At 37.2% G+C, this 26,058-nt stretch overlaps 1 protein-coding gene across 1 annotated transcript; it reads right to left on the bottom strand.

Moving 5' to 3' along the window:
• Positions 1-2,204: 2,204 nt before the first annotated feature.
• Positions 2,205-19,419, bottom strand: LOC107584279 (importin subunit alpha-7). The gene is made up of 14 exons (XM_016270836.1): positions 19,260-19,419; positions 12,598-12,731; positions 12,225-12,320; positions 11,920-12,019; positions 11,747-11,841; positions 11,529-11,660; positions 11,340-11,428; positions 11,088-11,187; positions 9,725-9,888; positions 8,528-8,606; positions 8,294-8,419; positions 7,954-8,081; positions 5,082-5,260; positions 2,205-2,632 (listed from the first exon to the last, which is right to left on the bottom strand). The coding sequence occupies exons 1-14, from the start codon at positions 19,261-19,263 to the stop codon at positions 2,445-2,447; spliced, it is 1,614 nt and encodes a 537-aa protein (XP_016126322.1). The 5' UTR covers positions 19,264-19,419; the 3' UTR covers positions 2,205-2,444.
• Between the last annotated feature and the right edge of the window lie 6,639 nt (positions 19,420-26,058).

The raw sequence follows: 26,058 nt of genomic DNA, 5'->3' as shown, positions 1-26,058 counted from the left end.
ATTAATCCAGCACAATAAATTAGGCATTTTTTTTCTTTATACCTTTGAGTTTACCAATTTGGTGTACAAATAGCAGACCATCACATCTCTACTGAAACTGTGGCAGACAATGTAACCTCTAATTTGTAAGATAAGAAAATAGAGCAGCAATATTTGCACAACATATATGTGCACATTCAAGTAAATAAAAAAGAAAAAAAAAATCAAAGACAGATTGATACGCATCAGCCTCTTGTCTTTGTTGGTCTGATTGGCACTTTTGTGAATAGGAGTGCATTTCCATTAAGAGATCATTTCTTTGCGTTTTTTGATCAACACACCCGTGGTCTTGTAGACCATTAGATGTATTTTAATGAGCATAGTTTGCGTCCCTTCCCCCAATCATTTCAGTCTATTTTCCCATTTCTCTGATGTGTATGGAAATCTGGATGACTGCAGCATCCTCATTCCAAGATGGACTTCCTGTAAATGCAGCAAATGTCATCTACTATCACGCAAAACTAGGATTTGAACCGATTTAAAGTTGATACTGTTGTCAAAGAACATCAGATCGTGGAGAGGTATTTTCAAAGAGTTCAATTCGAGTCTCGCTTTCAAAAAGGTTCTTGAACCAGAATTACTATGGAAACCTCCTTTCGGTTATCACTTCTGATCAGGAATCGCATCAGATTGACATTTATAGAAGGACAAGGCTTCTAGATACTAGGCAACTGAAGACAGGATGCTGATACAAGCGGCACTTTCTTTCACAAATCATCCGTCAGTCAACGTCTCGCTATGTTTTCATAGATACAGGCCCGTCCTAAATCAAATAACCCCTAGTATCCACTCAGAGAAGCACCCTTCGGTCAGTGTACTATGGAGGTAGAGGAAAAATGCTTCCATAATGAACTGAAAAGTTTACTCGCAGTTTTTAAAGTAAACCACATTAAGTTTCGTACGGGGCGAGAGGTTAATATTCAAACTTTTCATTCAATCCAAGACAGCCCAACATCAAACCCGGGTGTGTTTACCTTTTAGTGCGTCAACTCAAAAAGTGCCAAACGGTGGAACAAATCAACGTGAACGTACTTGCATACGGAGAAAAAAGAAAGAAAAAAGATTTTTGGAGATTATGGAAGTCATTTCCCCTCGGTTTTATGCTAATCTGTTTGTGTACATGTTTATGAAGTGTATGCTGGTCTTGTATGCATGTGTGCAAGGTGTATGCAAATAGAACATAATATCTATATATATTTTTTATTTTTTTGCCCATATATTTCATTTAAATAAGTATTTCTTGCCATACCTAAAGCACCTGCAAAACTACAGAAACCGGAACTACTCCATCTAATCAGTGCAAGCTAATTGTTGAATGAAGATCTGGCAAGGGATACAAAATTATCGTTGAACACCATGCAAAACCCCAACATGCACATACTGAGGGCTGCGCTGAACAAACACCTCGAACCACCCAGAATAACTATGCGCCAATTAATGACTAAAAACAGAGCAGAATTAAGACTCCATTGTGCATCAATCCGGCCCTCAGATGTGTGTGTATTTCCCCCAGATCACATTTCAAAGTTAAAGCCTTTTGATCAAAAGAAGAGTAATTCATAACACTGCACACCACGAACATCCTACAACTAGATATTTCACCTCTGACTGGTTTTTAAAAAAAGAAAAAAAAAGAAAAGACAACTGGGCATTATCTTTACTAAATGGGCTCTTTGGGCCCCACTTTTCCAGTCATTGTCTTTTAATAGTAATGACTTTTTATGTTAGGATACTCTTTTACTAAAATACCTGGATTATTTCAACACCACCACGTCAAATAGACTCTACATAAACTCCACACCCAGCATGGTCTGAAATGATGAATACTAATACTAAGAGAAATGAAACGGCTTCACAAAGGCTTTGAAGAGTGCTTAAATCCTCATGAAACGCATCTGCAGATATTACGGTAAAGTTTCGTTTATAAAGCACAGCCATATCAAACATAACCAGGCGTGTTTAATTACCAGGATATGAATAATGAAGAGAGAGAAAAAAAAAAAAAAGGAATTCTAGAAATGCAAAACGATGAAAAACAAACCAGGATCAAAATATGAAGGGTTTGGATTTTCTGATTTTAAATAAATGAGAAAATTCTCTAATCTTTCAGTGAAAGGGGAGAATTGTAGCATGCCTCCCCTTGGGAAAAAAAAAAAAAAAAGGACACAGCGCCACGATTTCTACCTGAGGGGATGATTATATAGCTGCATCACTGAGGGGGGGAAATGAAAGAAACTGAAATCCTTGTCTCTCTTGTGTGAGACACACCTCAGTGTCTAAATGAATCAGTTTGGGTCATGGGTCGAAATTTGGTTCACTCAGATTTCAGTGGTTGAGTGTTTCCGGCATATGGTTTAGTAGCGGTGTTGGGTGCAGGGATGGGTGTAAAGGTAAGGGGCGGCTGGTTATAGCTGGAAGCCCTCCATGGGGGCCTCCTGCTGCGGGAAAAGAAACTGCTGCTGGTTCTCATCCACCTGTGGAGCCAGACTGGCATCCTCTTCCTCTACTCCAAAGTAGTGCTCGATGAGGTCAAAGGCTTTCTGGTAGATCTCCTGATTTTCATGACTCTGTAGGAACTCGATTTTGTCCAACCCTGACAGAGAGAGAAAGAGAATGAGAGTTTACACACACACACACAAAAATAAAAATGATTTACACTAAATTGATCAAAAGTGCTAGTGAAGACTTATACATTAAAAAATCTATTTCAAATAAATGCTGTTCTTTCGAACTTACCATTTATCAAAGTATACAGAAAAAACTTTTTTTTATCACACCCCCCAGCATCATATTTGCTGAATGAAATACAATGTTTCTTAATTTTGGGGTGCTAATTTAAAAAATTGTGCCCGTTTGGATTTAGCATGTTACAATTTCTACAAAATACGTGCATTTCTCAGCATTTTGCCTTTGAATAATCATTTGTAAGGTGAATAAATCTTGCCTTATCCCTTAAACCAGGGGTGCTCAAACTCGGTCCTGGAGGGCCGGTGTCCTGCAGAGTTTAGCTCCAACCCCAATTAGACACACCTGAACTACCTAATCAAGCTCTTGCTAGGCATGCTAGAAACTTCCAGGCAGGTGTGTTGAAGCAAGTTGGAGCTAAACTCTGCAGGACATCGGCCCTCCAGGACCGAGTATGGCCACCCCTGCATAAAACCATCTGAAAAGCTGCTACAAAGACGAATAGTGACAGAAAATTACAGATTTTGTGAAAAAAATAAAATCAAAAGCTTGTACATTTACAAACTTTTGTTTATAAAGTTCTGACATTTGACTACCTAAACCTGAAACATACACAGACTTACAGTGAATTCATTTATTTTGTGAAGAAAAACTGTGATGCTAAGTTTTATTAACGATTTTGAACTCAGCATCTTGAAATTCTGCAATATTAAGCATATCAGCACCTTACTTTTTTCAAGATGCAGGGGCTGTGTAATAAATGATTCTTAAGCAGCAAATCAACATTCGAATCTTTTCTGAAGGATCATGTGACACTGATGTCTGCATAAATGAGAAATGACCATAATACATTTTCAACCCCCCCCCCCAAATCCAACCCTAAACTTAACGGACCCATATAGCAAAATTAACCATACAACAGGCTAGGGCTGCACGATAAATCGAAATGGAATCGAAATTGCGATTCGACAGAAGCTGCGATTGTCATGCGTATCTTTCGGTGAAGCACGGTTCTGTGATCAGCAGTAAATCTCCATCCAATGCAATGCCGGCGCTCTCGCGAGGAAATTCCAAATACGCCCCGCAGAAGAAACCCAGAAAATGCCTATAGCGGTAGCTGGATAAACAGAAGATTTAACTGCTTTTATTGATTCAATGTGACTAATAAACACACGATTATGGCAATATGTGGTTTATCCGAGTTATCATTATTATAATTTTCATTAAAATAAAGTATATTTATAATGCAATGCCTTTATCACGGCTTAAACACTATGAAATATGTTGCGTGCCTTATTCTGTGTAAGAAGCCACATCATCTCACAGAAGGATTTATTTCAAACACTCGACTGACGTTATGAAGCGAGTTTGGAGTAAAAATATGTTATTAAATGTGGTATTTTCACATGCTTTCAGATGGAGCAGCATTTACTTCACAGAGCCGTAGTTCACGGAGAAGCTATGCAAACAGCTGTCATTATCGCGAACGATTTCTTCGATTTCATCGCGCAATAAAATCGTCTGCGATTTTTTTTAGAATCTGCGATTGTCATGCGTATCTTTCAGTGAAGCGAGGTTCTGTGATCAGCAGTAAATCTCCATCCAAAGGCCAGAGGGTGCTCTCGCGCTGAAACTCCAAATACGCCTCACAGTAGAAACCCAGAAAATGCCTATTGCGGCAGCTGGATAAATAGAAGATTTAACTGCTTTTATTGATTCAATGTGACTAATAAACACACGATTATGGCAATATGTGGTTTATCCGAGTTATCATTATTATAATTTTCATTAAAATAAAGTATATTTATAATGCAATGCCTTTATCACGGCTTAAACACTATGAAATATGTTGCGTGCCTTATTCTGTGTAAGAAGCCACATCATCTCACAGAAGGATTTATTTCAAACACTCGACTGACGTTATGAAGCGAGTTTGGAGTAAAAATATGTTATTAAATGTGGTATTTTCACATGCTTTCAGATGGAGCAGCATTTACTTCACAGAGCCGTAGTTCACGGAGAAGCTATGCAAACAGCTGTCATTATCGCGAACGATTTCTTCGATTTCATCGCGCAATAAAATCGTCTGCGATTTTTTTTGCGTAACTTGTCCAGTGAACTACGGCTCTCTGTAGTAAATGCTGCTCCATCTAAAAACACGTGATGATGATTTACTGGCGATTACAGAAGCGGCTTTACTAACAAAATGCGCATGGCAATCGCATTCGATTAATCGTGCAGCCCTTCAACAGGCTGATTTTTTTTTTGCCATTTCTCATCATATTTTGATATGACGTCTCTGAAAATACATATGCAATTGTAGCATAAAATTGATGGTTTGATGAATATAATGTTACCATAGGCTTCCTCTATCAGACTGCAGTAAGGGTTGTGGCCACTGCCGTTCTGTTTGGCCTCCTGCTCGCCCAGTCTGAGAATGTTCTCCAGACCATTCAGAGCCACCAGAACGATCTTGGAGTCCATCACAGTCAACAGATCACAGAGAGGTTTAATGCAGCCCAAATTTACCAGATACCTACAGAAAAAAAAAAAAACATGATGGAAATCAATAAGCAGCAACATGTGTGCCACCATGTTCGGTCTTAATTCAACAGGAAAAAACACAATCCAAATAACATTGTGCTTGGAATACTGACCTCAAAATTTAAGTCCAATGGCTGCAAATCAAGTATTTCCCCTTCTGCTGCTTTGTGTAATTCGTGGAATGAATCAATTTGGAAAACTAGGCACGCACCAGTACGACTGGGACAATATTTGTCCTTCAGTACTTAATTTCTCCGAAAATAAACATCAATTTAATTTCCCACAATACAAATAATTGAAGATGAGGGAATTTATATTTGGCAAGTCATACCCCATCAAATCGCTGTTTGTAATATAATCTGCATTTCAGATTTAGACACAATGATACCATGAGCACGAGCCAAACATCCCAAGGTCAGCAAGTGAGCGTCAACATTAGGCTAGCAACTGGTTCTAGTTTCCTTTCTTGTTCACGGATTCTAGAAAATATTTAAGCAATGTGAAATGTGAAAGGATAGGAAAGCAAAATCATTTTTTATTACAGCCAAAAGTATCTTTCAGTCTAAAAGTAGACTAAAAAACATCATAAATAAAGGATCAAGTAAAATTCCTTGAGCACAATCCAAAAGTAAAGCATACTCCTAACACATCAATAATAACATCAAGTCATAAGACCCCACTTATGTAACACTCCAGTTAAAAACATGTCTCGTACATTATAAATACGATTAGATGAGATCTTAGATGGTAAGTTGTTGCTACACTTATGCCAAAGGAAGCACTCTGTAAATACACATTATAGGCTGATATATTTAATGAAGCACTGTTTGGGCTGCTGCAAAATGCCACAAGTGTATGTCTGATAAAAACTGAAGTCATTTGCTGCAAGTGTGCATAGTAATAAACACTTTAAGCACACTGCTACTTCCAGACAGTGTGATCTCACTAGACGGCATGAAAACCACACTGCAATTCAATCAGGATAAACACATCGCAAGTGCTCCCTAGTGATCAAGACAACTACTCCAATATTAGCGCTTGAGTTGTGCCATTCTAATAGCCTTCTGAGAAGACCTAAGTTGGCCAGACGAGGATTGGGGGAGCACTTTAAATGGGCTGTCATGCTAAACTTAAACTATCTTGAGAATTTGTTTCTGAGGTTAGCTCTAACCCGATTATGTCTTGATGAGCGTGGAGCATTATTCTCCAGCAACCAGTGGTGTCATGTATCTTGAAAAGCCAGACATATTGACAATCAGCATGTTATGTGCGCATTGTGGATGATTCTTGGTCAAAACAAGCAACACAGACAAAAAGAGGGTAAATATTAGAGATGCACCAGTCGACTGGCCATCAGTCAGAACCAGACATTTTTTTGCTCCAAACACACAACTGATTTATGTTTTATTTCGTCCATTCTTTGTTCCAGACTTGCACATAAACTGCATTAGAATCATTCCCCAGAGTTTGTAATAGAAATATTACAAAGTCTGTAAACAGGATGTTAACAGCGAGACGGGACACGCTGAAGATGGACACAAATACGAGAGCACAGACACGCCAGCACAGAAAATACTGTAGCAGGCAGAACAAGAAAATTATAAATATTGAATTGGGGGTGGAGGTTTATATGAATGCATCTCTGAAAGTAAATGACTGTCCAGAAAAATTTAGATGGCATTTGCCTGCATGTAATGCCTATTAAAGTTGTATTTATAAGCACAGCTGCTTTGTGTTCAGCTTTAACCAAGGAAAAGCTATTGCTTTTATTCCATAAGCGCCACCTATCGTTAGAGAGTGATTATTCAGCCCATCTGCTGTTTTTTTTTTGTGCAGTTGTTTTATTTAGCATAATTTCACAAAGCTAAAATCAGACTATTCAGACACATTCGTAAAAACAACTGCTTATGCTACATGCATGTAGCAACTTTGTTTGGATCATGGTTAAAATGCAATGTTTGTTTCTAATTTCAAATGGCTTCAGATATTTTTATTTAAGGCCAATTTGTCATGTAATAGAGCAATAAATATTGTTCATGTACTCTTTTGTTCTTTGTTGTCTCTTGCTTAGGAATTGGTATCATCCCATTCACTAATTAAAAATAAATAAAAATAATAGGAAATCAGGATTAGCCATAAAAAAAAGACCAGTGCATCCTTAGTAAATATGAATGCAAAGCCAAATGTAGGCTTACAATTAGGTCTATGACAAAAAGGGTAAATAAAGAAAAGGGAAACATCTACTTTAAAAGTATTCTCATTCTTAGATTTTTCATTCAGTTTTGAAAAATGTTTATACCATTTATCAAATATTTAAACTGAATTAAACTTTCAAAAAAATATTTTTCCAAGGAAAAAGGGTACTTTTTATAATTCTCTGGGAAGTCGAACCACATGACATTTTACCGACTGAGCTAAACTGGCCTTGTCATAAGGTCAAATTATCTAATTTTAGGTGATTAATTAACCTTGACACACAGTGATACGGGTCTGCAGGGGTCCTCTCTATGATATCAGTTCATATATTGCTATTGGATCTGCTTGCCAAAAATGAGCTCCATGTCAATGACCTGATTCACAAAGCGATGGCAAATGATACGGCAGTCTTCGTGACACTTTAGTCAGAAGTCTGAATGCTTAAGATGCTTAAAACAAGCCGCTTGAAAGTGCACGCTCGGAGCTCACCTGATCTGCTCAGGTGTGCCACCTGACGTGGCATTAGTGATCGCCCACGCCGCCTCCTTCCTGGTGCGGAATTCGGCTTTCTGTAGGATATCTATCAAGACCGGGAAGATGTTTGCATCTATTACGGCCTGCAGAAGATGTTGATGACAGGTGAGAAAAAGAACAGAGGATTAAAGACATCCTTAAATCCAAAAATAAATCCTAAGTAGACACTACAAACAAGTTCACTGCTTTGAAGGTTTGAGGCCGCAGCCGTGTAACCCTGCTGCACATGATAAACAAGCTGAGCCCTGCGAGTGTGCCTCTGGGTAGCAGATGTGGAGTGTGGGTCATGGTGTACCTGAATCTGCGCTCTGTTTCCCGCTGTGATGTTGGAGATGGTCCAGCAGGCCTCCTTCCTGATGGATTCCTTGGCGCTACTGAGCAGGTGCAGGAGGCAGGGGAGAGCCGAGCAGTTCAACACCACCTAGGGCAGAGAGAACAGAAGCATAAGGAGACCATCCATCTCTTGTTCGAAACCAGAGATAATCATACATGAAGACGAATAAACACATCTGCTCACACACAAACGCACCTGTGTCTGAATGTCATCTCCTGTAACAATGTTTCCAACAGCCCTCAGAGCAGGAGAGGCCACCTTGTAGTCGGTGTGCCTGCAAGAAAAGAGGAAGCTGGTCATTTATTAAGACCAGTAGTTCTCAACCTTTATGATTCAAAAGGTCCCCTGTTGTCCAACACAATATTTGAAAGGCCCCCTGATATAGATCCTCAGTCAGGGTAGAGCCATATTTAACTTTTGACAGGAATGAATATGAGACTGCGAGTGACAGAAGTACAGAGCATTCAATAGATTGCGCTGTTTAACAACATAGCGACTGTTCAGCTGACAAATTTCTGAAAAACCTTTAAGCAGACAAAAACTCCATAAAACAGTTTTGAAAGTTGTGAAAATGCACGATTTTATACAGTGCATGCCATTGTAAAGACTGCAAGTCTATCCCTCACAGGCTCGTTTTCATCTATTTTAAATTAAATATGGCATTTAACCTGACTAAAGGTTATAGATATGTTCTGTATTGCTGCCATTTTCAGATTTATTAACAAAAACTGAGAGGACTGACATAAAATTAATGAACCATGATTCATTTTGTGTTTCCAGCTTTTTGAAGAATATTTTTTCAATAAAAAGAATAATTAATTTTAAGCTAAATGAAATTCAGTATAATCTTGATTTTATCTGTTGTTTTGTTTAGCACTTTACTTTAAGTACCGTTTGACTATTTTAATATATTAATAATAACATAGCTTGGGGACCTCTTGGATGTTTTCTGAGAAAGACTGATTAGGTAAAGCTCAAATAAATATTTTTTTAAAAATGTGTCGATACATATTCTGCAATCTGAGTTTTAGAAACAAAGTTAAATCAAAACAGATCCTATTTAAAGTTTTTAAAGATTTGAAGATTTGAGTCATTTACTGTTTTGGTCTTTTTCGAGCTTGACTGCTACTGGCCACAAAAATGCTTTTGCTGTATGGAAAATTAATAGCATGAATCATTTTAAAAACATCTATGTTTGAGTTTCCAAGAAGTAGTCTTGTCATACCTTCCTTTTCATTATACAGTCAGATGTGGTGGATTTAGTCAAGTCCACATTTTTAGTTATGTCCTGCTGAATATTCAGTTTCACTTTGAAATATGTCACTATGGAACTTAAATGTTCCATAAAACCAATTTCAATATGACCTAGAAATGACAATGTAGCTAACTCACATGAGCAGCTCCACCAGCCTCCTGCAGACTCCGGAATCAATAACAGCCTGGATCTTCTCATTGGGCCCATCGGAGAGATAGGACAAAGCCCAACAGGCATCAGCCAGCAGGTCTGAATCACTGCTGAATAAAAGACGGGACAGCACAGGCAGGCATGGAGACACCTACAAGAGCAAAAGACAGCTATCAATAAGAAGTCTGTGGAATACGTAAATGTAATTTATGTCTAGAATAAAGTATAAAAAACTACTGCATAATGACATGACTGAGTCATGCGTGTAAACACGTTTCATTTGATACATTACTTAAATGTACACTACTGTTTCAAAGCTTGGGGTTGGTAAGATTGTTTAATGATTTTCAAAGGTTTATTTTGAATAAAAAGCAGGTCACAAATTATTTGAATTTATTTGATCAAAAATATAGTAAAAACAATAATATTGGGAAATATTATTACAATTTAAAACCACTGTTTTCTATTTGATCATAGTCTTTTTAATATGCAACTTATTCCTGCAAAGACAAAGCAAAATTTTCAGCAGCCATTATTCCAGTCTTCATTGCCATATGAGACACTGAGACTTATGACACACAAAGATCTTCAGAAATCATTCTAATATACTTGTTATACATGTTGTACTGCTTATTAATGCATTTTTTTCCAGGACCATTTAGTGAATAGAAAGTTATTAAAAGTTATAAAAAAAACATTAAATAGAAATCTTCCGTAACATTACAAACGAATTAAGGGAAGTTAAAATATATATATATAAATGTATTTTCTCTGGATATTGTCATGCTATCTTCCATGTCTTTTATCAATAATATTTTAAAAAAATACATATATAATAATAAATGTATTTACTGTATCTTTTGATCAATTAAATGCACCCTCGCTAAATAAAACAGTTTCTTTATAAAACATGATTGAACCTAAACGTTTGAACAGCAGTGTATAAATAAAAAATATATAAATTACTATATTTAAATGTTTTTTAAAAATATGATACCAATGTATAACATATCCAATAAATAAAAAAAATAAAATAAAACAATGCCATGTTGCATTCAAGTCAGTTAAGCATTTCATAGTAGGGTGTTTTGGGTAGTTGCCAGGGTGTAATGGCTGGTTGCTAGGGCACTCTTCTGGGTTACTTCATAGTTAAACAAGCTCATCCTAAGCCTCTAGTATATACAGTGGATACATTGGCATTGCTGTACATTTATTATTATTATTTTATTTTAGTATCACCTTGGTACCCAATTTGCTTGTACCCGTGACATCTCTATCATCCTGTAAAGTGCCTTCTTAAACACAAGGAAAATGAGAGTGTTGTCAAGGGGACATATAAGCAGTACAGACCTTCTCAAAGTCTGGGGGTGGACTTTTGCCTCTGCAGAGGTTGGACAAGGCCCACACAGCATTCCTGGTCATTGTGAGACGAGTTGATTTGGTCAGCAACCTGGGGATGAAAAAAAGTATTACGTATCATCAATCCTTATCTTCAGCAAACATGTTTGTTTCTTCTGCAAAAGATGTTCAATTCACTGCTATGTCAGATAAATACCAGTACTGTGGCCTCATGTAAGGTGAACAGAAAAACCAAGCACTCACATTAGCAGAGGAGGAAGGATATTACAATTTAGCACAAAATCTCTGCACACAGCGCTGTCTCCCGCAATGTTCCCCAAAGCCCAAACAGCCTGTGACATGAAGATTCATTAACATACCCACATGGGATTTATACTCGTTTAGCACAAACAAAACAAGGTGACTTCTCCCTTGCAGCTTTATAACTTGTACCTGCTCCTGCACGTCTTCAAACTCGGAGTTAAGAAGCTCGATAAAGACAGGTACGGCACCGGCCTCGATCACAAACTTTGTCTGCTGAGATGTTCCAGACGCGATGTTGGTCAGTGCCCAAGCGGCCTCAAACTAAGGAAAAAAAAAGCACACACTTTCAAGGATCTGACTTTAGAACTCTAAATGGAGAAAGTAGTTTAGCTTTCATAACATCTCACCTGTAATGTGCAATTCGTACTTTTCTGAAGGAACTCAACAAATCTACTCACAACTCCCGGTGTGCTTATCACCTCGTCAATAGGAGGGTTTGGTTCTGAACAACACAAAGATTGATTTATTAAAACTCATCCACGCGTCTAGGCAACTCCAGACATGTGTTTGTGTCAGATACCTTTGGAAAGTAGTTTTCTGAACCTCTGTGTCATGACCAGTTGTAGTTCAGGATCTTCTGAGAAGAGCATTTCAACCATGTCTCTTGTAATTACTCCATCCTAAAAAACACATAGGACAAATTTGGTCTAGATCAATGACCGTAATTTGTTTTCGGCCCAGGTTTGCACCTCTGAGAAGTTCAAATCAATAGTGCTTATTGAATTAATGGCCTACAATGCACTACTAACAACAGTCCCAGTGTTACCTCTGCCTGTAAGTGACATAATGGGAGAAGGCAAACTATGCATTTGGATTTGAACTCACTGGGGCTGTGGTGGACGAGACGTAGGAATCCATAAGTGGACTGTCAAACATCCCCCCTTCTTCACCAAGCAGCTCCACATTTCTCCTCTTAAACAGCTGCCAAGAGAAACAGAGAGAATCAATGGTGCAAATTGCATCAATTGATGTAACAGTTAAAGTTCACATGAAACAGCATTCACAGACCATTTCACTTCTTTAACAGAATGCAATTTAAACTGCAACATGATAGACAATAAGAAAAGGATGTAGTATGGGATAATACTACAAAATATTTCTATTCCAAATAAATTCTGGTTTATTATAATTTCAGGTTACCTTTAAAAGACAGTACATGTAGTAGGGAACATGAAAAGAAAGAAAAGTGGACAGTCACCTGTTGCTCTCGTTTCTGTTTCCTCAGCTGAATGCCTTCCTCCTCCCTTCTCCGACGCATCTCCTCCAGGTTGAGTGCTTTGTTCTTGTAGCGGTTCATCCTGAAATTATCCTTCGCAGGACTTCCTGAAGGCTCTGCAGAACAGACCGAATCAGTAACAGTTTATAGACACACAACGGATAATTAATAGTCTGCTTTGATCCTAGATAAACCATGATAATCAACCTCCCAACCACCCTCTTGCTGCATACTATCTATCCTAAATAATATGCAAGATTAGCATTAGTATTTTTCAAATCTCCGGACTCGACACGAGCAGTACAATCCAATGAAACAGAAAAAGGTTTATTTGTTTCGTCTACTTTTGTCTACTTTCTAGCTCAGATATAAGAGTTTCCCAAGAGCACTTAAAGACAGTGTGCAGCTGAAATCGCCAAACCTTTTAATTAGGAGCAGGTGTCCACATAATCTTGGCCATGCAGTATTTTTTTTTTTATTGCATAAGTACATGACACAACAAAAGCCTATTTTTTTCTTTTGACTATTTATTCATTAAAGAATCCTAAATAAAAATGTATCAAGGTTTCCACAAAAATATGAAGCAGCAGAACTCTTTTCAACATTGATAATAGTAAGAAATGTTTATTAAGCAGCAAATCAGCCTATTAGAATGATTTCTGAAGGATCATGTCACAATGAAGACTGAAGTAATGACGCTGAAAATTCAGCTTTACCATCACAGGAATATTACATCTTAATATATATATATATTTAATTCATTAAAACAGAAAAAAGACTGCAGCTTTGGTGAACATAAGAGACTTTACCATTCAAAAGTAAAACTTAAAATGTTTGTGTATATAAACAATTAGAGATGCACCGATTGCAATTTTCTTGGCCAATTCCGATTTCTTGAAAGTATGATCTGCCGATAACGATTTTTGCAGAGTCCGATTTTCTTTCTAAGATCTATAATTGACAGCATATACAAACAAAAATCTACTTTTCTTCAACGCAAAGTTTTATTTTCATAAAAAAACACAAGTAAAAATTCAGTAATAAAATAAGAACAAATTAAAAAAATTGCAAACAGCAGCACAAATAAATGCAATAGAATAAAGAGAGCTATGAAACGAAGTTTTTCACGTTAAGTAAGTTTTTATTCAGTTAAGAAATACTACAGAAATTAAAGTAATCAAATGTAAAATAACATCCAGTGTTATTTTACATTTGATTACTTTCATTTCTGTACATTTGATTACTTTAATTTCTGTAGTCTTCATTGTAGATTAAATACAGATTAATGCTTACCATTAAAGTTATAAAACGTATTCAGTCAAGAGCAGAAAATTATTTTCTTTGTCTTTTGTTATTTGATTAACATGACAGACAGCAGCACGGATATTGGACTGCGGTCCCTTTAAAGGGGTCTTATTATGCTCTTTTACAAAGTCTTGATTTTGTTTTGGGGGTGTACTAGAACATGCTCTCATGCTTGGTGGTACGAAAAACGCATTATTTTTCACATAATTTACATTTTTAAAATGCCTTTCTCCCCAGCCTGGCACAAACGACTCGATTAGTTCCGGCTTTGATGAAGGTCCACCTTCCGAAAAACAAAATGTGTTGTGATTGGTTAGCTGTCCCAGTGCGTTGTGATTGGCGAACAGCTTAGACAGTGTTTCATTACTGCCACGCCCCTTGCTCCGTCTTTCAACAAAAACTTTTGGGCGAATCCGGCACTGTACTCCCTTGTGTTGTGGAAGCTGTGCTCAGTAAAATGTGCAGCACACAATAGCAAATTGGGGTAATAATGCTCAGGAACAGAGTTAAAAAATTTATTGCAACCACTGTTTCCTGACATCATCCGCTTTTGGAAGCCCAAAGACGTTTGGTGTAAAAAAAAAAAAAAAGAAAAAAAAAAGGCGTTTCAGGCAGTCGCACACTGGACGAGAAGCGCAGCATCACGTCGCACCACGTCTTTAAAATTTGAATACATTATTTTATGAGTGCAGGCACACCGGCGGCACCGTTCGATGTCTGTCCGCGGCGCCCAGCTACGTCGTGTTATACTTGTAAGAATTGTTCTAGACATGCCGAAAATTTTACGCTACAGCGCAGCAGCTCTTCTTCTTCATTTTCTCTGATGCACTAACTCTGCAGCAGCACTTCTTCGTCATCGTCTCGTCTGATGCACTCACTCAACCAAGCGTTCTTCGAACCACAACTTCGCCCCTCCCCACCCCCCAACCATTCAAATTTCTGTAGACGGGAATTATTTGTAATGATATTCCATTGAGCCGCTTTGTGATATCACAAAGCCCGGAAAACAAACGCTGTAGTCCAAACGAGCCGTTCGTTGTAGTTCTTGAAAAGGGATTAAAAAAAAAAAGAAAGAAATATCTCCCTTTGGAGTGGACTTTGAGATTTGTAACTTTCTAGATCTTTTTTATGCCCAAACATACACACTGACTAAAATTTAAAAAGTGAAAAAGCATAATAGGACCCCTTTAAGAGTTTATCCACGGACCCAATATACGGTGCATTCTCTTTCTCAACTATTTAACATTCCAAAACTGACTGTGTTTAACTGGATACTCGCCAAAACGGGCATTTTGACAATTTTTTATGTATTTGAACATTTTAGCGCAGTTAGCCACTCATTTTGGTATTTGTGGCTCACAAGCTGTTTGAGACTGAGCGCGGCTTGTGCGCTCCACTAATATAGATCCCAAGAGTCACCTAAGAGGGGAATTCACCCCATTTTCAAAAATGAAATTCAGGCCCTGAATAAATGTCTAAAAATCCTGATTGGAGTATCACTATAAATAGTTATAAATGATAAAAAGAAGGCTTTAAAAAGATCGGTGTCGGCAGATACTGCTTTCTATGATCGGCGATCGGCCTCAAAAATCCTGATCGGAGCACCCCTAGTTATTGCCTGTGCCGCTGGTAACAAAACGGATCGACTCGAAATCGCAAAGTAGTGAGACTGACCGGCCACCGATTCGGGCCGATCATGAGGAAAATAGGCCGATTCCGATCCCTGGCCGATCGATTGGTGCATCTCTATAAACAATCTTTGTCTAAATAAGAATAAATATCTTGATTTGAAGTCTGCGAATTGGGATGCAGAGCCCATTTTCAAATGGCAATGAAAATTGTATAGTTCATATTTCTGTCAACGAGTTGCTGCTAGTGAGCAAAGGACGAGTGCAAGACCTGCACAAACTGTCCACGGTGGACAAATATGCTCATGTATTTGGGCATCTTGACAGGAAAAACAAAACAGCTGTGACAATTTCAATTGGTGTGCCATCTGCAAGAGCGCACGTCGTCAGTAACGAGACGAAAGTGAATGTGGAAGTGCATTGCTTATTAAACCCTTCCCTTCAAAACATAACAATGAACGTTGGAGAAATTGTTCAGCAATCTCAGCAGCTTTCTCCACCTTCATTACTCACTTTGGTCTGTTTGTGCTGAGCACAACACATTTGAACAAAGCCACCCGGAGTCAGTGAGCAAAACCACTTTTAGTGAGGGTGTCTAAACGCTGTTTGCATGAGCAAGCAGCTAAAGCAGCCTGTCTCAGCACTGAGAGCAGAGGAGGCGGCTACGAATGATGACTGGCTAATGCTACCGAATGCACATCAGGGCACTAACAGACAAAGTGCCTGAGGGTACAGTTTCTGATCTTGGATCCGCTCCCATCCTTTCTGTATGATCTTATTGTACAGTGTCTCAAAGGAGGAAAATAACCCAAAATCAGCATTGGCACCATGTGAAGGCCTCCATAACCTTCAATCAGTAAAGATCTGCAGTTCTGGGGCAGAGAACTACCACAAGTTTCAGCTTGACTGTTAGAAATCAGGCTTCCTGATGGGTGAGGTTTTGGGTGAGGCCTTCTTCCTAACTTACGGAAGGCAACAATTTATCTGCTCATGAGCAATATAGGCCATGGCTTAAAGGAATAGTTAACCCAAACATGACATTTGTCACCATTTACTGTTGTTCCAAACCCATATGGGAAGGACTTTTAAATAATCTACACTCAGAAGATTGAGGTCGTTAAGATTTAATAATGTTTTTGAAAATAAGTCTTATGCTCACCAAAGCTGCATTCATTTGATCAAAAATAAGTACAATTATTAATATTGTTAAATTATTACAATTTAAAATAACTTTTATATTTTTATACATTTTAATTATTCCTGTGATGCAAAACTGAATTTCCAATTACTCCAGTCTTATTGTGAAATTACAATTTAAAATAACTGCTTTCTATTTTTATATATTTTAAACTTTATTTCTGTGATACAAAGCTGAATTTTTACCTTATTTACTCCAGTTTTCAGTGTCTCATGATCCTTCAGAACTCATTCTACCATGCTGTTTTATGAAACATTTACTGTATTATTATCAATGTTAAAAACAGGTTTTGTGTAAGACATCATTTTGTGGTAACTGTGATACATTTTCTTTTTCAGGATTCTCTGAGAAACATCATTTATCTGAAATAAAATATCTTGCCACATTATAAAAGTCTTTACTGTAACTTTTGATTACTTTAATCCTTACCGAAAAATAATATTTCATTAATTTATTAAAAAAATAAATAATCTAAAAAGCAAACCCTCAACTTCTGAATTGTAGAGTAACTGGTTGCTGTTTTCCATGTAACTAAAATAAATGGGGAGTGGGGATTGGAGCTTTCAAGAGGACACAAAATCAAGACCATGAGCTAAACTTGAGAACTCGATGAATCAGATTCATAAATTAAATTCAGACCAAATCACTGGGGAAAAAAAATATTCATAAATCGGACATGCTAAGTAAAGCAATGACAGATGTCAAGATTTTCAGTGAACAACTTATTTTTTGTTATTCTAGAGTTTGACAGCCCCAGTTCACTTTCATTACATTAGGTTAAGTTCTCCATGGAATAAAGACAGTCATAAGGATCTGGAACAAATTAAGGAGGAGTAGGATGTTCATTTTTGGATGAACTATTCCTTTAAGAAGAGAAATACCATCATAATGACTCTGTTCTACAAATTTAGATGGGATGACAAGCAAGCTGTGGCTCTACCCGACTCAAGCGCTCCATTACATAGTTGTCCATCACATGGGCCTCACAAATAGCAGTGTGGGCTGGGCCCCTGTAGCAGAACTATTTTAAAGAAGAGTGTTTGCTATGGCTTAAAGACGGAGCACTAGGGACAAACAGCAGACAGGATAAGGGTGTAGACTATCCAAAGTTCAACCTGCAAAATCCCTCACTGCTCTTTAACTAGACAACTTTTGCAGCTTTAATAAGGATCTATCTATATAATTTACACAGTACCATGCAGTGTTTTTACATTCGATTTCTGTAGTATTTCTTACTTGAATACTATTGTTATATTATGTACCGTTGTATGTATCTGTACTTGTAATTTGAATATTTGTTCTTATTTTATTGCTGACTTGTTTACTTGTCTTATATAATGTTTGAACTTTATATTAGATAAGCTAGTAGTTTTTGCTGTGGTACTTAAATTTAGATTCAAGAAATTCACTATCATCTAAAATGTTGGTGTTGTAGCATCCTTATAAAACAAACAAAAATAACTTTTTTTGTGCGGCAGGGCCAGTGATTATTTTGGAACAGCAAATACAAATCTACAACATTGGCTGGTCTGGGAACAAAAATAATAATAATCCATAGCGTTGAGCAGAGTGTAAAAGAAACGGATCTTCTCAGTAAATTTGCACCATGGAAAGCGATGAAAAGCCAGATTTGCTGAAATGCCACAGTGTGTGAAAAGCTCTAAATTGTCATGGACAAAGCTGTCAGATATCACATTAATTTCCACTGTGATGATTCATTGAAATAGTAGCCCATAAGACCGGAAAAACCAAGTCAGCAGCAGTCAGATTCTGACACCCTATCTGACCGTCCTGTCTGTATAGTTCCTGTCCCAACCGCTTCTTCCCTTCAAACAGGCCATACTCTCCAAAGCTGAGGGTCCAAGTAATGTTCAACAAACATTTACCATGAGTGAGGTTTTATTGCTCCTGAAAACATAACCAATGGGTTACAAAAGGAAGCAGCCAACTACTAACGTTACAATCGATGTAACGTTAGTAACCTTTGAGTAAACGGATTTAAAACAGAAACTACCAGCTCTGTGTTGGTCACATGTTACAGCTGACTGGTGAACTCACTGACACCGGAGCCAAGTTTAGTCGGTCTAAATCCAGTCAGGTGTCTACCTAAACATCGTTTATGTAGACAATGGCAGTTCACTAGGTTCGTGTAATGTCAGAGCATTTCCTCTTCATCCACTGTGTAGACTCACTCTAACATGAGACGATTTCACAATCTCTGGCTGAACATGCTGAACATGAAAGATTCAAAACCTCCTTCCACCTCAGTCAACACCCAATAAATCTCACAAGCGCCTGTTATAAAGGCGTTTTAGCTTCAAATATCTGTTCTGAGGCTCACTGGTAAACACATATGTCGAGTAGAGCAATGTGCTAGGCTAGCTGGCCCTTTACACTCATGCTTCAACTGACATGATGTAGCTTCTCTCGGCTTTTCAGCTAAAGATTTGGTCCCCAAAGACCGCAAATAACAGAACTAACGCGTCTAAAAACAGTATAGGTTGCATACTTACCCATCGTGCTTTCTTGACTGATATATGATTTGATGACTGGTTGTATCAACGCTGTAATCGGAGCACTCTCCTTGTCTTCCAGAATTTGCTCCTCACAAACAATATGTCGGTGATCTACGGGGAGCCGGAGGAGACAAACGTAATGACAGCGTTTCCAATTTGTGTTCTACGAAACGCTGAGCAATCGAGCAAAATGCGAGCCTATCGTCATCAGTATCCACTAGGCTGTGTGTCAGAAGTTAAACGGACACAATATTATATCGCTCTTATATCGTTATAATATTTTTTATTCTCTAACGTCTGAGTGATTTGCTACATAATTACAAATTAGGAAAATAATAAATAATATATGATAAATGTACTAGGCTATAATAATATTTATCCCTGAAATATTCCATTGACTATTTTGCTAAATAGGCCTAGGCTTGTCAATAGGCTACACAATATACAAATACTGTCAACAAATATTGGCTGAAGCATATTGTGCATATTAACACAAACAATAACAAGAGAACTGTTCAATTACTTAGTAGGCTACTAAGAAAACATAAAAAGGTGCATTAGGAAGTAGCCAGTCGTAATAATATTACAATGGAAAAAAGTGTCAATTACTATTTATCAGTATGATATTTAATAGCCTAATATATTTGTTCAAATCATATTAAACATCTCATTTTATGTTGGCTATATGGAATTTCCCCAGTAGGCTAATATTAAAATGACTTTATACATTTATTATGGCCATTGAAACATAATTATAGGTCTATCACTTCTTCCCAACTGCAAAACTGCGGGAAAAAACTGTAATAAAATTCAATTCAATTCAAGTTTATTTGTATAGCACTTTTCACGATACAAATCGTTGCAAAGTAGCTTTCCAGAACATTACGTTTCTACAATCTATTTAGTGGTAGCTTATCAGTGGTGAATGTCAAATTGATGTACATATGGCAGAGATGTATGGTAAAATTCAGTCAATGCCGTAATCAAACAGACAATTGAACACAATTAACAGCAATGATTATATGTTGCAATCAAACTTGTAGCAAAATTTGATTGTGTATGTTGTTTCAGGGTTGGCATCATCTGAGGTCCTCTGAGGGGTTGGCATCATCTCTTCTCAGGTGTTCGGTCATCTCAGGTCTTTGTAAGGGCTGGATCCAGACTGAAGCTTGTGTTATTCCTAGCCGTGGCAGAAACAGAGAAACAAATAGAGACATAATTAGCGTAGCTGCTGTTCCAACCAAGCAAAAACGATTTGCTCAACCCAAGCTAAGGAATAATAATGTGCATTTGATCAGATATAACTGCAGTACAAGATTATGAGATGCATTATTTGAATGCTTGGCCAAAGAGGTGTGTCTTTAATCTAGATTTAAACAGAGAGAGTGTGTCTGAACCCTGAACATTATCAGGAAGGCTATTCCAGAGTTTGGGAGCCAAATGCAAAAAAAAAAAAAAAAAAATCTATGTAATATTGTCAATTAGGCTATTGAAACACTCTAACTTGTATTAAAACGTAGTAATGATGAAAAATTCATCATACGCTGTTCTCCATGCTATTGACAAGATATTGCATACAAAATAAGCCTGATTCAACAGGCCTAATGAATTGCTTTATAATTAGGTCCAATCAGAAAATTAGTGGATAATGCAATATTTTTTGACAAGTCTATATAGTCTATATTAGAACTTAGTCTTTCTTTCTGTATTTTGTTTGTCTTTTCTGCATCAGACCCTATACATTTACTCTGCTCTGAATGTGGCAATATGGAGCTCACAGTGGATTGTCTTTGTAGCCTTGTGACTCCATTAATGCGCTCGGCTCGGCACAAATTGAATGTGATGCAATAACAGAGTGTGCGGCACCTGCACTCAATTCTCTGCGAGCAGGTAGTGATAAATTATCGTACAGCTCCAGTGTTTGGGCCCCTGGTGGCATTGCTTTCAATAAACACTTGGGGGCAACGTTGGATTAACTCAGTGAGGGCCTCAAAGGAGACTCGCCACACCGAGAGATTTTCATTGTGTTCCTGAGACACTGTGGGTTTACATTTACATCCATAGAAAAACAGCAACTTTAAGCTTGGTTTAGTGTGATGTGAAATAATGAAATGTATAAGGTCTTTACATCTGCAACCCTTCCAGCGCTACTGATGTCAGTTTTCCTGCAGTGGTTTACAGTTTTCCACCAAATTCCTAATTTAAGGACCATCAAACCTGATCTTGTGTAGCTAGGCAGTTTAAAAGAATGGGAAAATAATACAGGGTCATTTATCAGTGCCAAGTTTCAAAAGGTAAGCCATGACCCAGAGAAATTCCTATATCTGGCATAAGCAATATGTTTCAGTAACAATGTGGCCACACAGCTCTTATTGTTTACACAAAAATTAGTTTTTCAGTATTATCGGACCCTGTAGTTGCCGTTTCTAGGAATAGAAAATAATTTACATTTTGAAAGATTTAAATCTTGTATTCTGATCAAATTTGCATTTCTGCCCTAATAGTGAATTTTTACAGCCATGAAGTCAGACAAAGGAAGCAAGGAAGGCTTTAGGAATATTTATAGAAATATTAATTGTTCTCCTGCATATTTATTTAAGCCTGCCAGCGCTCTCGTACATCTAATCAATAACCAGTCCTACATAATTGTGGTTATACGCACACATTTACACTTGACAGTACCACTGTGGCGTCTAGCATTAGAGAGCCAACTAATAATTAAGATTAAATACATATTAAGTTCCCTTTAGACTTCATTTAATTATACCATGTCGGCTGTTCTCATTTTCTATTGTATATGCATGTTTGTTGATGAAAAGCAACCTCGTAGACCACGTAGTTTGCTTGTTAATTTTGGCTAATCAAGCCTTCAATGTATCATTTGCAAAATAACAAGATAACCATCGAAAGCATTCAGAAGGCACGTCAGTGAATGCGGTTTCTAATTTGCTGATTCAATTATACAGCATATGCTAATGACCAGCCTCTAATGTACTCCAGAATGAGAGTTGACTGCTTGTCACACAGACATCTATCTTTGGATCCCATGCAAGCAGGGCTTTGTGTCTTCCTAATAAAGAGAGATCCAGATAGCAGAAGAGGGAGGTGCAGCTACTCAACAGAGGTGTGTGGGCACCATGCTAATGACCAGCCTCTAATGTACTCCAGAATGAGAGTTGACTGCTTGTCACACAGACATCTATCTTTGGATCCCATGCAAGCAGGGCTTTGTGTCTTCTAATAAAGAGAGATCCAGATAGCAGAAGAGGGAGGTGCAGCTACTCAACAGAGGTGTGTGGGCACAGAGAAAGTGATACGTCTTTATTAATAAACCATAAAATTAAATTCACAACGTTCCTTGCTCCCCACCTTCCTCTTTATCTGTCTCTCTTCATGTGGAGCCAGCAAGGTGGCACAAGAGATAGCACACTGTAAGCGTATAGTTGAGAAATATGACAGCGAGAGAGACGGTCCAGCTGTGCCAGATATCACAAAAGCATGGTGCTATAGTTTTGCTAGTTATGAGAGTCACCCGCAACCACCAGGCACCCAGATATGACAACGTGAGCCGTCATTTTGAGTGACAGACTTTGATACTATAATTGGGTGTTTTTAGAGGAACTTCCAGGGCTTAGATTTAAAGGGATAGTTCACCCCCAAAAATGAAGGTTTTGTCATGCTGTTCTAAACCTGTGTGCTGTTGTTTTGTTTCTGTAGAACACAAAAGGTGAATTGTTGAAGATGTTTTCTTGTGAAAAAGAAGTACACTTCAGCATACTTTTAAAAAGAGTACTTAGACTACTACAGAAATTATATAGGCTACTTTAAAACAATATACCATTGCAAACTAAATGGAATGTGTTCACACTTAATTGCATGTTAATTGCAAATAAATGAAAATGTATTATGTGTTAAATTTATATTAAATGCAATTATTCGAACTTTAGAGTGCTTTTTTTGACTGACTAATGTAGGACTTTATATGTAATTTCATATTTATATTCTGGATATCTATATACTGACAAGCTTTTTTTCATTTCTACACTAAAATTTTTACAGTGTATTGAAACTTGTATTCCATGTATTTAAATGTATTTGTAATTACACGTTTTAATCAAGTACTTTACATTGCATTAATATGTTAATCAAATAAGTTCACGTCTTTATAACACAATAGAAGATTCTTTTTAACTTTTAATTTGACATTAATGCAAAGTACACTTTTTAAATGTGTGTTAAAGGGTTAGTTCACCCCAAAATTAATATTCTGTCATTAATTACTCACCCTCATGTCGTTCCAAACCCGGAAGACCTTCGTTCATCTTCGGAACACAAATTAAGATATTTTTGATGGAATCTGAGAGCACTCTGACCCTCCATAGACAGCAACACAACTGAAATATTCCCAGACAGAAACGTAGCAAGGACATCAGTAAAACAGTACATGTGACATCAGTGGCTCAACTTCAATTTTGCGAAGCTACGAGAATACCTTTTGTGTGCAAAGAAAACAAAAATTACGACTTTATTCAACAATTCTTCTCCTCCGAGTTACTGTCTTCTGCCATTTTGGAGAGTATCACAACATATACGCATGCTTTACTGTAAACAACGCTGATTACGCCGATTACGTTCTTACGTGCACTTTCCCCTCCTAACGTATGAACGTGATTACGTTCTTGGGTACTTTCCAAAATGGCAGAAGACGTAACTCGGGGGAGAAGAATTGTTAAATAAATGATGTAATTTTTGTTTTCTTTGTGCATAAAAGGTATTCTCGTAGCTTCGCAAAATTGAAGTTGAGCCACTGATGTCACATGGACTGTTTTACCGATGTCCTTGCTACGTTTCTGTCTGGGAATATTTCAGTTGTGTTGCTGTCTATGGAGGGTCAGAGAGCTCTCAGATTCCATCCAAAATATCTTAATCTGTGTTCCGAAGATGAACGGAGGTCCACGGGTTTTGAACGACATAAGGCTGAGTAATTAATGATAGAATTTTCATTTTGGGGTGAACAATAACTCTTTAAGAAACATACTCATTATTTAATTAATAATATATTATCTGGAAGCACAGTTTTTCAAAAACATACTTTTAAGATTTAAAGTACACTACAAATCTGCTACAAATGCACTTTCAATACAATTAAGTGTGTTTATTTTTTACAAAGACTTTACAATTTAAAACACAAATATTACAATGTGTGTGTTATATCTCATCTTTAATAGTTGTATGAGAACTTTATGAGAGGAACAGACTGAAACTTAAATAATCATTAAATGATAATCTTCCTTGTTTTGATCTAAAAATTATGTATCAAAGCATCATTTCAGATTTTCAGTGATAAACAACTTAAATTATATACTTAAATTATAAATTACATATTTAAATCAAATATTGATTGATAAGAATTGAAATATAGTAAAAATATAGTTTTATTTAAAGAGCTTTTCTGCCCTTTTTACAATGAATTTTTATAATGGACTTATTCAGAGAGCCCAGGGACTTGAAAAGTGCAAAGATGTCGGTACAGTATTGAAAAATTGAAGGATTACAAACAAATTATCAGTTATATATATATATATAAAATGCATTTAGTTTCTTTTACCAAGAATAGAAGCATTAATTGATTTTCATCTTATTGTCATGATTAAAATGCACAGTGAAAGAAAACTTTCTCCTCAGGCTACATTGTCAAAGCTCACAGCTGTAAATAGCACTTTATGCAGCAGGATGCGACAAAGTGAGGGGTTTACATTGGAAAACACTTAGCTATGTTAACTGTCTCGGATCAATGCAGCCCAATTATTGTACACAAATGAAAATTGATAAAGATACTTAAGGAAGTGTCACCGCTTTGCAGGCATCTACAACATTATTATACAAGGACCAGGCAAATTCAATAAATCACAATTTATCAAATTACAGTTTATATTTCCTCTCATAAATACTGAGCATATTTATTCAATTAAAAGAAACTCAGCCAATATGACATACTTTATTGATAAAAAGAGAAATAAACACCGAGATGCATAAACTTGGAGAGAATTGACTGAAAGAATAAAGCGAGTGCGTATCAGAGGATTTGCTTTAGGCAATAAACATGCTAATTTGTCAAGAGTTGGTTAGAGAGAATCTATTTGGAGGTCCGCTCAAGCCAAACACATAAAGAGAGATGTGTGTAAAGAGAAGAGTGCTAGCTGCGGCCCCTGAAGGTGATCTCATTATTACACTGAGCTGCACTAGTCAGGCGGCTGTGCACATAAATCCTCATAGTTATCCTGGATCAGTGGACATGAGAGAGCAGGAGGCCTGGGGCCAGCATCTCCTTCTCCCTCACTAAATCAGTCTCGCCCTGGACCAAAACCTGGTCCTGCCTGATCACTAGACCCTTAGAAACAGGCCAGACCTCATAAATTCATACCGAGAATCCTTTGTCACAAGTTGCAGGGCTTTTTCAACATTATGAATCTTCAAATCTGAGACTCTGTGAGCCTGAGGATCAATGGGACTATAAATACGAATACTGTCAAAGTAAAAGGTCTTCTGATACCATAAACAAATCCCCTGAGAACCCTAGTGTGGATGTTATTTATAGTGAAAGGAATCATTCGGACAGAAATGAAGATTGCGTCATTATTTACTCTCCCTCATGTCATTCTAAACTGTATGGCTTCTTTCTTTCATGGAAAAGAAAAGGACACATTTTGAAGAATGTGCTGGTTGCTTTATTATACGCACTTACGGTGAATGGGCGCTTTCAAGCTTTAAAAATGACCCAAAAGCAACATAAATG

This window comes from Sinocyclocheilus grahami, unplaced genomic scaffold (assembly GCF_001515645.1).
Source record: "Sinocyclocheilus grahami isolate Dianchi unplaced genomic scaffold, SAMN03320097.WGS_v1.1 scaffold58.1, whole genome shotgun sequence".
Classification (NCBI taxonomy): Eukaryota; Metazoa; Chordata; class Actinopteri; order Cypriniformes; family Cyprinidae; genus Sinocyclocheilus; species Sinocyclocheilus grahami.
The sequence above is the reverse complement of the archived record's forward strand: the minus strand, read 5'-3'. Positions and strand labels throughout refer to the sequence as shown.